A 14049-nucleotide genomic window follows, 5' to 3' on the forward strand; every position below is an offset into this window, starting at 1 on the left:
CCCCCCCCATCCCCGCCCCCCGCAGACGCAGTACCGTTTTACGTGTCTTTCACTGGTTGCTGCGTCATTGGTTTTGCCTCAATTAAGGCCACTCTGATATGCAGCCTCGTTAATTCTAGAATTCCAGTTTTATTGAATTCATTAACATGAAAATCGGGGAACGATGGGGGAGGGGAACTAGGGGGAGGAAGGGGCCGAGGGGCGGGAGGAAGGGGTTCTTTGTTGAAGAATTGCCGATGGACTCGGGGGAAAAATGAGTTGGAGGCAGCAGCATTCAGCACGCGTGAAGACGCGCGGGAGGACTCCCAATGTTTTACAAATAGAAACGGTAGAGCCCGCGCGCCTTGTTGAGGTTAGGGTGGGACCACTCATGTCCAATTTTGGATCGGTACGGCGGGGTGCTTTCAAGACTCGACAGTATTAAATTTCAGGCTATTGGTGTTCCTTGGGCGAGAGCCGCTGTCTCGAGACATTACAGCTAGAACATGATTAATATGTTTTTGGATTTTTTTTTTTTCAATGGTATTTGCACACTGAGAATTTCGGGATTTCGATTATTTTGGGAGAGATCGCGGCAGTGGAAGTCGGAACTGGAACTCTTTTCAGGGAGAAGTTTTGGGGATGAGGGGGGGGGGGGGAGAAGTCGCCAGAGGGTGATTGAGGGGTTTATTTAGTTGGAAGATGTTTTTGAAGGGCTTAATGTGAGGTCTCAGTCACTGGAATCGTAATATTTGGTCAGGAGATATTGATGATTTAAGGAGGTTTATTTTATGTTGTCTCGGCGAGGAGATGTTGAGGGGAAATGTGAAATTCAGATTTTTTAGGATGAGGAATTGAAAAGTTTGGTATTAGAATTGAAAAAAAAAAATTAATTTTGAAGGCATTCTTTTTAGATTTTAAATAGAGAGATGATTCCATCAAACTGTGGCATTTGATCAAGAGTTATTGATAATTTGATGAAGTTCATTTTATCTTGTCTTCCCCAGGGGGGAATTCCTTGAAATTTAGCTTTTCAATCTCCAAGAACTCCGGATCGGCGGATCAAAATCAAACACTTTTTGTTAAATTTGAAAGCATTTACTTAAGATTTTATTTCAGACCTGATTCAAGAAGTCCGTTTTACCCCTATTCTCTAAATATTGACTGGAATTTCCCTACAAATTTGGACTGGATGATGTCTTTTCCCTTTTGATACTCGTGAAATAAAATTTCTGAGAGATTGGAGAATTTTCGAAAATGAGTCACTTTTTAATATTTAATAACTCGAGATTGCCGGAGTGAAATCGGTCCATTTTTTTCCCATTTCAAAAAAATTCTTTCAGACTTGAAAATGAGACCTAATTCGAGAGGTTCACTTTACCTCACTTTTCCCTAAGAAATAAAAGTGAAAATTTTCTTGAGAAACGCGAGAGCTTCTCATTCATAAACAAATAAATGAATAACAATCAATAAATGTTCAATTCATAAATGAACACTTTGAGAGAATTAAAAATATTTGAGAAATTGAATTGAGAAAACGAACGAATAGTTAAATAGTTAAATTTACCGGTGTTTTTTCTCATTTCGAACGTATTTTTCGGGCTTCAGAATGAGACCCGATTGTTTGAATCATCTGCCGAAGAGATAGTGACGATTTAAAAAGTTCCATTCAATGATATTGAACCGAATTTTCTTGGGAGAAAGACAAATCCTCTGTTTTATTAGACAAATAACATTGGACTAGATGTTGTCTCGCGCCCCGATAAACGAACCAGGACATGTATATGTATACCCAGTGGGAAAGGGATCGGGGTCGTTACTAAAATATACACGCAGCCACATAGGTGGTATTCTCGAAAGAAATACCGTCAACTAGTGCCCGGTTTGACGTTATGAATTCCGTGGAATGACAGAATCACTGGGGAGATTATATTATCAAGGTGAAGATCTTACAGATTCGACTGCCTTCCACCGTTAATTCCCAAAGCTGACTGAAGTAGCTGATTCATTCTTCGTAGATATCCGAAGACTAACATTTCTAATAACTCGAGATATGAAAGGATCACAGAGATCACGAGAAAAAATTAGAAGCCAAGTGGTCAAACGGTTCAAGACGATTTTGACTACTCATGAGTTTTCAATGAATATCTCGCAATCTAAGACAGATAGCTAAATTTATGTTACGACCTTTTCGGTGGAGCACATTAAGAGCTTCAAAATAGATATATACGAAAATTTCGCTATCTCCCTTAGATTTTGAGATATTCTTCGAAAACTCAGCTAAGAGCTAAGTCGACTTAAACCGTCTAACCACTTCGCTACTGAAATAGTGTATTGCGGTACAAGTGCGGCGGGTTTTTCATAAATGTAAAGTTGGCGGCCCGAGGCGAAGCCGAGGGCTGAGCAACTCACGAGCTGAAAAATCCCCTTCGCACATGTGTCGACCTATTTTATGTTACACGGCGATAAAAGTGTTATCTGACTCGTGTGATAAAATTCAATTTAGATTCCATTCAGAGCCAGATAATGAAAGTATTATCTGACTCATGTGATAAAATCCCATTCGTTAAATAAGACTTTTATCGCCTGATGACGTAATGAACTAATTTTTTTCAACACTTGTGCGTAAAGTGACATTTTTGTCATTCCGGCCGTGAGGCAGCGCTTCACGGACGCTCCGCGTTCATGAATCTCTGCCTATGGCTGTCATGACAAAAAATACTGTTCGTCACACGGTCAAAAAATACTTCTAAAAAAGTTTTTTTCGGCCTAGTGACGAAATATAGCATTTACGCCCGCTCCGCGTGCGCAAAATTCCACTTTTCACACATTGTGATGAAAAATAGGGTTCGACACTAGTGGTAAAAGTGTTCTTTGACCCTTGGGAGGGTAACAGTCGCCTTCGACGAGCGCTACACACCTCCCACAGATCAAAAAACACTTTCACGTATGTCAAACGAAATATACTAATTTAATAATCACGGGACAAACGATTTAAAAAAAAATCGACAATTCTAAGGATTAATATATTGATGTATGAGTGAATGAATTCTAATTAACACCAATGGATGGAACTCAGCTATACCTACATTAAAAATAATAATTAAGTTCCATCAATAGATTAACGCTCAATTAACGATAATACTTTCATCACCTGATGACATAATGTCCTACTTTGTCAGTGATGTTACGCTCAATGAGTGCCGAATTGTCTTTTTTTCTTTACAAGTAACCGAAATGATTTTTCGTTTACGAATAAATGAAAAAGTGATTTTTCGGAACATGTCACTGATTTTTAGGCCATCAGTGATTTTTATCAATAAAATTTGGTGATAGATTCAGAAAAATTAAATATGAATCTCAGAAAATCAGTGATACTCCCCTGAAAATCACTAGAAATTGGTAACAAAATCATTAAATTCAAGAATTTTACACGAGTTGAATTTCACAATCGCGAATTCCTAAAATTAGCGATGGATTTTATTCCTCTGTGATGGTAAAACTGAATCATGAATGATTTTTTAATAGACATTCACAGCATGGTGCAACTCGCACCTGCGGAAAGCAGGAACTGCCATAGAATCAATCGAGGACGACTTCAGGAATGGTCTGAAGCTTATGCTTCTGCTGGAGGTGATATCCGGTGAAACCCTGCCAAGGCCAGATCGTGGCAAGATGCGTTTTCACAAAATTGCGAATGTAAATAAAGCACTGGATTATATCGCCAGCAAGGGAGTCAAATTGGTCTCCATTGGAGCAGAAGGTGAATAAAAATCAGCAATAATCTCTCCCAAATTAAACATGTTTAATGAAACATTGCAGTTCTTGCCAGAGAAATGGCGCATTTGAATCAAATAAAACCCTTTATCTGAAGTTTTTTTTCTATTCATTCGTAAGATAATGTTCTAATTATTTGAATAAAAGCTTGATCACCAGCTATTTGCATGAATTCATTTATGGGACTCAAATAAAATTTATGTGCATTTCGGCTTCGAAATTCTATCATTTTTTTGCAGATTCTTTTATCTTTATAAAAAAATATTTAAGAATTTTTATTCTTCCTAAGTGACTCATTCCCCTGAGATTTTTCCTATAGAAATTCTTTCACAAATTTTTTCAAATTTTCATATCTTCAAAAAATTAATATCAAAGTAAAATTAGTCCCTCATTTTCTCTCATAAATTCCATCATGGAGTGTAACTGAAACGTTTCAGAAATCGTCGATGGTAATTTAAAAATGACCCTGGGAATGATCTGGACGATCATCCTCCGTTTCGCCATCCAGGACATTTCCGTCGAGGAAATGACTGCCAAAGAGGGTCTGCTGCTGTGGTGTCAGCGTAAAACGGCACCCTACAAGAACGTCAACGTCCAAAACTTCCACTTGTCCTTCAAGGATGGTTTGGCATTCTGCGCTCTCATTCATCGTCACCGTCCTGATCTCATCGATTACAATAAACTCAGCAAGGATAATCCACTGGAGAATCTCAATACCGCTTTTGATGTCGCCGAGAAGTATCTTGACATCCCACGGATGTTGGACCCCGACGGTATTATAATCATTATCTTCTTCATCGTCATTCATTCACTTTTCAGTAATTGTGTGAGGATGTCCAAGTATCTTTCACAATTTCCAGATTTTTCATCCTCAAATTACATTTTGGCAAAAAAAATTCTTTCTATTCTACATTTCGGCTTCATAAAAAAATAGGGAGGATTGTTGAACCTTTTTGAAAATTCACTCTTTCAGCCGTGACGTCGATTTCTAGTAAAATTTTGAAGAAAAACCAATTTAATATAGTGAACGGTTCAAGTCGATTTTGACTACTAGTCGGTTTTCAATGAATATCTCGAAAACTAAGGGAGATAGGAAAAATTTTGTTACGACCTTTTTTGTAGCCTTCAATTCGCTCTATAAAAAAGGTTCTGACAAAAATTTCGTTATCTCCCGTCGATTTGGAGATATTCCTCGAAAACTGAGCCAAGGGCCAAGTTGACTTCAACCGTTTTATCGTTCCCTATTGAATAAGATGAAAAGAAATTATTTTTAAAGTAAAAATTTTTTGTTTATGAATCATTGATAAACAATGTTCGTAATCTTGGGAAATTAATTTAGACTTTTTAATATTTTTTCCTCAATTCTCAAAATCAAGAATCGAATGAAGCTTAAATTGAAGCTTTAATATTTAATTGCATTGAAGATAATGACAAAAAAAAGTCCAAGTACTTGGATGTCCTCAAGAGGGAGATAAATCCTAAATGAAAACCGTTGAAACCCCGATTTCTCTGATTTTAACCTAAAAACTTCAATAGATTTGATCAACACGCCCAAACCGGACGAAAGAGCCATCATGACTTACGTCTCGTGCTACTACCATGCTTTCCAGGGTGCCCAGCAGGTCAGCGAGTCGAATCGTGTGCAATAAACCGACTCTAACTGTTTTCAGTGTGCAATCGCCTGTCTAACTGCCCCCCCAATCATCAATAATCAAGTTTATTTAATCAAGTTAACCCAAGAATTATCCCCACAGAGATTATCTAACAAGGCATGGTGTTAAAGTTTGCCGACTGATTTTTTTGTAGACATGAGCAACACAGCTAAACCCGATGAACGAGCTGTTATGACCTACGTATCATCGTACTACCACTGTTTCAGTGGTGCACAAAAGGTGTGTGTTCAGTGAGTGAGCTTTTAACTAACTCGTTTTGTTGAACGGATGGATTCGAGTGAGAAAAGTCCAAAGAAACAGCTTCTGAAGTCATGAGAACGATACAAGATTCCGAATTTTTTGATTTTTTTTTTTGAAAATATCTGCGAAACTACTAGGTTTAGAGCAAAAGTAAAGAAAGATAACTATCACAAGACAATTTTGTTTGTTTGATGTTTTGCTCTAGAGAATAAATGAATTCTTTCATCTCCTCTGACAACAATTTCTATAGTGGTACCATAAAAATGAGACAAGATCAGGAATTTTTTCCTCCTTCTTTTGCAAATCTGTTTGAAACTACTAGCTTTAGAACAAAGAAGAAAAACAATTATCAAAAGCCAATTTTAGTCAATTGTCCTCTAATTTTTTCCTGAACCTAGTACTTTAAAAAATGTTTACATTGACGAATGAATTCTTTCATCGACTGCTAACACTTCATTACTAAATTAATGATAAACCAATTAACGTAATGACTGGAATAACTAATAGTTCATGATTTTAGGCTGAGACAGCAGCCAACAGAATCTGCAAGGTTCTCAAGGTGAACCAGGAGAACGAGCGTCTCATGGAAGAGTACGAGCGTCTGGCTTCCGACCTCCTCGAGTGGATCCGACGAACAATGCCCTGGTTGGCAAGCAGACAAACTGACAATTCCCTCGCCGGATGTCAGAAAAAGCTCGAGGAATACCGTACTTATCGTCGCAAGCACAAACCCCCACGTGTTGAGCAAAAAGCCAAGTTGGAGACCAACTTCAACACTCTCCAGACGAAACTGCGACTGAGCAACAGGCCCGCTTACATGCCCACCGAGGGCAAGATGGTGTCTGACATCAACAAAGCGTGGAAAGGCCTTGAACTCGCGGAGAAGGCGTTTGAGGAGTGGCTGCTGTCTGAGATGATGAGACTCGAGCGTCTCGAGCACTTGGCCCAGAAGTTCAAGCACAAGGCCGACGCCCACGAGGACTGGACAGCTGGAAAGGAGGAGATGCTCACTTCTCAGCACTTCAGGCAGTGCAAGCTCAATGAGCTGAAGGCACTGAAGAAGAAACACGAGGCCTTCGAGTCGGATCTTGCTGCTCATCAGGATAGAGTTGAACAGATTGCTGCTATTGCTCAAGAACTCAAGTAAGAATTCATGATTTACTTCAAACAATTATTCCAAGATGATGGTTACCAAGCCTTTATCATTTTTTTATTTCTTCTTACAAATGTTCACAACATTCGTCGCAAAGTCAATTCCAACACGTCAATGCGATTCAATCAATCGCAAAACGAACTCAAGATTCGTTTCATTAATGGGAATATAACTTCGAAGGGAATGAAGATGACTAAATTTCTTGTAATCTTTTCTCTCTGCTCAGAAGACAAGTTTTGTAAATGTTAGATTTTAGAAGAATTATTCACACGTTGATGATTACCAAGTCTCAAACATTTTGTTCTAGTTCTCCTTTTGTTATTTTTCATTTTCCCAATATGTCTTAAATGAGAAGGTTTGTCGAGATTGATCAAGACTTCTTCCTTACAGAATCTCATCATCAAAACTATCTCTCCCTATTCTTCCTCCAACCCACTAGCTTCAGAAATACCCCTAAAAGTAAACTTAACATCTCAATTAACAAACTTTACATCTCTTTGGAATGTCCAGCACTCTTGAATACCACGATAGTGCATCCGTAAATTCTCGCTGCCAGCGTATCTGCGATCAGTGGGATCGTTTGGGTACACTGACGCAACGCCGACGTCAAGCACTAGACGAGGCCGAGCGTATTCTCGAGAAAATTGACGTCCTCCATCTGGAATTCGCGAAACGCGCTGCAGTAAGTTACACAAAAAACAAAACCCTACGAAAACAATGAAGCTGAAACTAGCGGAAGGTTTGATTTGTTTCAAAAATAAGTCAAGACTCTGATGTTGAGTGTACTGAGGAAGACTTTTATGCCAAAGGGTGGGAGCATTGTTTTCCTCTTTGATTTTATTGCACAACTGCAGCCTTTCTTCAGTAAATGGAGGATACTGCCATAGTACATGATTCAAGTCCTCCGCAGGACATCCACATTAACATTCAGGGGACGGAACAACATTAATCCTGGCAAGAGAGTTTGCCAGGCTATAATGATCAACCTTTGTACGATTAAGGGGTAACAGAAAATATTCGAACAAATTTCCTGCCCAAATTTATTAACTTTTTTTTTATCCCAAAGCACATCGATCTTCATCATCACCTCCTGGAGATTAATGTGCTTCGATTAGTAAAAATATCGATAAGTTTCGACAGGAAATTTGTCCAAAAATTTGGACAATTAGCGGCATTTGGTACCCCTTAACCCGCTTAATTATCTTCTTTGAAGGTTCTCTTTCTAGAACCCTAGTCCTCAACATGTTTTAATAGTATCTTTGGAAGTGGTTTCACCCCTGAGCCCCCAAAGCCTACCTTCCTTCAGTTTCAGCTTCATACAAAAGCAACCCTCCCTAACTCCCCATTCTCTGTAACAGCCATTCAACAACTGGCTGGACGGTACGAGGGAGGACCTAGTTGACATGTTCATCGTCCACACAATGGAGGAGATTCAGGGTCTGATGGACGCGCACGCAGCCTTCAAGGCAACCCTCGGAGAAGCCGACAAAGAGTACAACTCGATCGTAGGTCTCGTCCGAGAGGTAGAGTCCATCGTCAAACAGTTCCAGATCCCCGGAGGTCTTGAGAATCCCTACACCACTCTGACAGCCCTCGACCTGACCAAGAAATGGAGCGACGTCCGACAGTTGGTGCCTCAGCGAGACGGAACACTGCAGGCAGAGCTCAGAAAACAGCAGAACAACGAGCTCCTGCGAAGGCAATTCGCCGAGAAAGCTAATGCCGTTGGTCCCTGGATCGAGCGCCAATTGGACGCTGTCACAGCCATCGGTCTGGGTCTCCAGGGAACCCTCGAGGACCAACTACACCGTCTCAAAGAATACGAACAGGCTGTCTACCAGTACAAGGTCCACTTGGAAGAACTCGAGAAGATTCACCAGGCCGTCCAAGAAGGAATGATCTTCGAGAATCGCTACACCCAGTACACCATGGAGACCCTTCGTGTCGGTTGGGAGCAGCTGCTCACTTCGATAAACCGAAACATCAACGAAGTTGAGAACCAGATTCTCACTCGTGACTCCAAAGGAATCACCCAGGAGCAGCTCAACGAGTTCCGCAGCAGCTTCAATCACTTCGACAAGAACAGAACAGGCAGACTTGCTCCGGACGAGTTCAAGTCGTGTCTAGTGTCCCTCGGCTACTCTATTGGCAAAGACAGACAAGGGGACATCGACTTCCAGCGAATTCTCGCTATCGTCGATCCCAACAGCTCTGGCTACGTCCAATTCGACGCCTTCCTCGACTTCATGACTCGTGAATCCACTGACACAGACACGGCTGAACAAGTTATCGACAGTTTCCGCATTCTTGCTGGTGATAAACCGTACATTCTAGCTGATGAATTGAGACGAGAACTGCCACCCGATCAGGCTGAATACTGCATTCAGAGAATGCCACCTTACAAGGGACCCAATTCACAACCTGGTGCTCTCGATTATCGTTCTTTCTCAACTGCTCTTTATGGCGAATCTGATCTCTAAGGGTTTTAACGGGGGAATGGGCTTCTCTTAGATGTGACTGGGGACGTGACGACTAAAGACGTTGGGTGAATCATTCGGTGGACGAACTGTTTTCCTTTGAAATTGACACAACATTCTTCGAACACTGGACGATTCACCTTGACTGACGATACGACAGATTTTAATGAATGGCTTCCAGATTGAAATATTCAACAAAAACATTAACGAAACATATACGTACGAGTCTTAGTCAATATAGCGAGTGCTATTGGTACTGGAGTACTGAATTTGCCATATCTATCAGCCAAATATATATATTTTTTCAAAAATTGGCAGTTAACTGATCAATCCTCGGGTTTTCCTGAGATTTCAAATTATTTCCAAGGTATTTCGTACTTTAATATTCATCATGAATCGAGTCTTTGTGACTGTAACCGAATAATTGTGGAATCAAAATTGAATCGAGTGGATTATTGGGTGAAATATCACGAGAAAACCCCATGCTCGAGTGAAATAATGCCTATTTTTTTACGACCTAATTAAACAAAAAATGAACGTACGGCTGTTAGAAACCTAAAACAAACGATTAGATAAGCCGTGCAACACAAATGTATTTTGTAAAACTTATATATCGAAAGCAATCTGACGATGACGCGTCGCAATGCGTCAGTGAGTGAAATTTACAAAATGATAAAAGAAGAGATAAGCAAAACGAGAGAGGGAAGAATCAATTTTATTTATTTATTTGATTTATTTATTTATCGTGGGGACATGATAACGACAGCCCTCGATTATCAGTCGTCACGAGGAAGAAACATTTTTTTTCTCAAGGTATTTATTTTTATAAATATTTTTGATGCGATCGGCTTTTGATTTTTACCAGAGCCGAAAACTGTAATAACGAAAAAGAAAAAAAAAACAAATCATTGGAGGGGAAATAGATTATTTCAACAATTGTACATCTGTTGCTGCCTGTGAGCGGTGAAAATAGAGGGAGATTGCTGATGCTTTCGGAGGAATCGATAATCACTGGGTCACGTATCATTTTTAGTTTGAGACAATTCTCAAAACGAGTATAACAGTATATTTTTGTTTGGCTTGAGGCTTCAACGCTTTGTACTATCATTTCTTCATTTCGAATTAATCATTATCCGATGTCACACGATCATTACACCATTCAGTCCTATCTCTTTTCCGATAAATTTCCAACAGTTTAGTTGAATTGAACGGTTAACAGGGGGAGAAGAGAATGAAAATGTGCTCACGAGTCACCCACACTTCACATACCGCCACGCACAATTGCATTACTGTCATTTTCCTTATTTTACATTATACTTTTATTGTAATTATATTTAAAGAAACACGAAATATATGATTATATATATTAATTAATTTAAAGAGTATACCGGAAGTCAGATTTATGTCGATAATGGCGAATCAATTAATTTCATTAAACTTCAGGAGTGGAGTGTAAATCAGCGTTGAATACTGAATTTATGAGTTTAAAATGTACTTTTAAAAAAAAGTAAAAGATGAGAGAAATGTCGAAATAAAGGAGAGAAAAACAGAGGGTTTTGAGAAATGTGAGTGTTATTTTCAACCGATCATTGGGGAACTGATTTTTTTTATCGTTTGGAAATTGAGAGAAGTATTGGGAGACCTTTTTTTGGAGAATTCTTTTTACGGGAGAACCACTGGTGACAGATATTTCCGAAAGTAAAATTCGTGGCTTGAATGATTTGTGGGATTCCTTTTTTAACTGCTCACCTCTGAGGAGAATAGCCCGATCTTGGAATCACTTGGAGTGTTTCATTCTAAACGAAGTGATTAATTAAGTGGAGTAATGGATTTTGTCTTCTTTGGGATAGACAGAATCATTATTGAATGATATCCATCGAGATGTTTCAGAAGGAAAATACAATGAGAGAAAGACAGATGAATCGAGAGAAAAAATGGTGTGAGAAAAGGAAGTGTTATGTTTATCCAATCTCAAACGAGTTGTTTTTTCGTCTGAAAATATCTTTTCAGGGCGCAGTTTGAGAGAGAAATATCAGAAGAACTAAAGTATCATTTTCGTGTATACGTTTGAAAAAAAATTGACATTCCATAGACAGTCTACTAGTAATTTTCAAGATAGTGACATTGAATTTGGGTGACAATGGTACCACTTGCATGTTTTGAATTTTAGAATCGTCCTCATGTCGATAGTTATTCATTTTTGGAAACCAAAAAACTTCAATCACTCGATTACTATATTGTACAGTACCTGAAGTTTTTGTCTTTTCAAAAATTAATAACTATGAACACCAGGATTATTATAAAATTCAACGCATGCAAACCCAGAAAACAATTTTTGCCAGAGCCATCTAAAATTTAACAGGACACCGGCAATTTGACGACAAATTGTCGACATACTGTTTGCTGGGAAGTTATCTTTTGTAAGTACCAATTGAAATGAGAATTCCTCAAGTTACGCGTTATTTTCTTTTCATTCCTCTTCATTTCTCTCAATTCTATTGGTTGTAGGTTTGTGAATGTATCCCGATTACGTTTTCAGATAGTCTAGATCGAGGCAAAATAAGACTGGTTAATAGCCAGTATTTCAGAATCTTTGCAACAACTATTCTCGAGTTATTGACACAGTTCTGGACACACGCACACATCCATAACTACAAACAGGCTCTTTTTACAAACATAATTTTTTCATGTTTTATGACGTTTCCAGGTATCTCCATAAAATAAAAAAATTTAAAAAAATTCCGATGACAAAGCTTTCATTGGCAAGCAAAAATCTTCCGAAGAGAAACCCCGAGAAATACAAAACGAACGCCTCAAAAATATCAAATCAGTAGCGAAGTGGTAAAACGGTCCAAGTCAATTTTGACTATTGACCAATTTTCAATGAATATCTCGGAATCCAAGGGAGATAGTCAAATTTTCATTATAACCTTTTTTGTAGAGCCGATTGAGAGCTACAACAAAGGTAGTAACAAAAATTTCGCTACCTCCCTTAGATTCGGAAATATTCCTCAAAAACTCAACTGGTAGCTAAGTCGACTTGAACCGTTTTACCACTTCGCCACTGAAACGTTCTCCGATCTCAATCCTCCAGTGTCTTAAAATGGTCACGAGCGACTTCTCCATCTCCCGCGTCCCTCCAATGTCGTAAAATAGGAATGTAAAACGCACCGATACGAAGGACAAGAGTCATGTGTCGTTCGTAAACCGCTGCAGTTTTTCCCGAGCGCCCGATGCATCCTCCGCGCGCCCAGTCTCAAATTCATACCGTGAGTCACAAGAGAAAAAAAAACGACAATCAACAACTCGTCGCGGAGAAAAAAAACGACAATCAACAACTTGCCGGGAGTCAGTCATTGGCCGCCGTAAAAATATTGCCCGAGGTCGTTGGAATCGGGGCGGAAATTTCGCGACTCCATTGTATCACCCGATTTATTAAACTCCCCCCCCTATCCTCTTGTCCGACAAGATTTGCAGAGTGACACAGCGACCATCGCCAATCGTCCGTACACCACTGATAAAAATTGCAAAACCCGTGCAAAATTTTCATTTGCGCAGTTGGGTGCAAGCCTGTCAGGAGTGGATCGTGCGCTCTCCGGCTCTCTGTGTACATGTACCCCGGTTGTATATTTCTCCGAATCCTGCGTGATTAGTGTTAAAATCCTCAGTAATAATTCCAACCTCGTAAAAATGTCGCGAATACCTTGAGAACACGAAGATACGAGTCACTAAATCACTCGCAAAGTGCCCGTCGGACATTAACGTGCGTAAAAACAGACGAGTAACTGTCAAATAAACGTCACCGACAGTTCTCCAATAATGGAGTGATGCAATATTATCAAAACAATTGGAAATAAACAGCTGAGAGTACCAGCAACAACCGATAAAATCCCCCCATTCGATGATTGAATGAGTTTCATTCTCGAAGATAACCTCGAAAGAGTTCACCTCCAGGTGCTAACAACCCCATTATTGACATTATAATCGATAACATGAGCGCTCTGGACCGTTACGCAGGTGATAATTTGTGGAGAGGCAAAGCGGATTCCAACAGTCCAGCTATAATGCAGAGTCTTGATTCTCTTTCGAGTTTAAACAGGGACATTTATCATTCGCCGAATGGTCCACCGTCCGGTGTGTCACTCCATGGAATTCCCTCTCTGCACGACGCCGATGATCCCAAAGTGCCGAATAACAATTACAAGAGCTTTCTGTTGATCGATGGAAAGGAGTACCTCAAGGTCTCCAGTGCTGAGCAATTTATTCAGCATCTGGGGTGTGAAAAGGAGGCGAAGGTCAAGGTTGTCTCGATATTCGGGAATACTGGGGATGGGAAGAGTTACACGATGAACAAGACCTTCTTCGGGGGACAGGAGGTCTTCCAGACGTCCAATGAACAGAACTCGTGCACACTCGGGGTGTGGGCTGCTTTCGATCGTAAACTCGGAATCATTTGTTTGGATACCGAGGGCCTCTTGGGGATCACTGTACATGAGAATGAACGCACAAGACTGTTGTTGAAGGTTCTGGCTGTTTCGGATATCGTTATTTATCGGACTAGGTCGGAGAGACTGCACAGGGATCTGTTTACGTTCTTGGGGGCTGCGTCGAGGGCTTATGGACATCACTTTCATAATGCTCTGCTGGCACTCGGGAGGAGGGAGGGGGTGCCCAATAGCTCCAGCGCTCTGGGGCCCAGCATCATCATCTTTCATGAGACGAGACACACGAGACCGCTTACAAATAGTAA

At 40.0% G+C, this 14049-nt stretch overlaps 2 protein-coding genes across 4 annotated transcripts in view; both read left to right on the forward strand.

Moving 5' to 3' along the window:
- The window catches only part of LOC107036279 (alpha-actinin, sarcomeric), a 17763-nt gene extending 6900 nt beyond the window's left edge, over positions 1-10863 (forward strand). For 2 of the 3 annotated variants that reach the window (XM_015254101.1, XM_015254098.1), the window contains exons 3-8: positions 3508-3742; positions 4194-4529; positions 5293-5378; positions 6190-6812; positions 7333-7504; positions 8181-10863. In XM_015254101.1, coding sequence (XP_015109587.1) covers positions 3508-3742; positions 4194-4529; positions 5293-5378; positions 6190-6812; positions 7333-7504; positions 8181-9302 — 2574 coding nt within the window. In that variant the 3' untranslated portion in view covers positions 9303-10863. Of the gene's footprint in view, positions 1-3507; positions 3743-4193; positions 4530-5292; positions 5379-5562; positions 5649-6189; positions 6813-7332; positions 7505-8180 lie in introns of all 3 variants that reach the window. The other variant, XM_015254099.1, reaches the window with a different exon arrangement.
- A 1670-nt stretch (positions 10864-12533) lies between these two features.
- Positions 12534-14049, forward strand: part of LOC107036280 (zinc finger FYVE domain-containing protein 1) — a 6353-nt gene continuing 4837 nt past the window's right edge. Inside the window, exon 1 of the mRNA XM_015254102.2 lies at positions 12534-14045. Within this exon, the coding sequence (XP_015109588.1) occupies positions 13292-14045 (754 nt within the window). The 5' untranslated portion in view covers positions 12534-13291. The remainder of the gene's footprint in view (positions 14046-14049) is intronic.

This window comes from Diachasma alloeum, unplaced genomic scaffold, assembly GCF_001412515.2.
Source record: "Diachasma alloeum isolate Michigan unplaced genomic scaffold, Dall2.0 Dall_scaffold_00208, whole genome shotgun sequence".
NCBI classification, from domain to species: Eukaryota; Metazoa; Arthropoda; class Insecta; order Hymenoptera; family Braconidae; genus Diachasma; species Diachasma alloeum.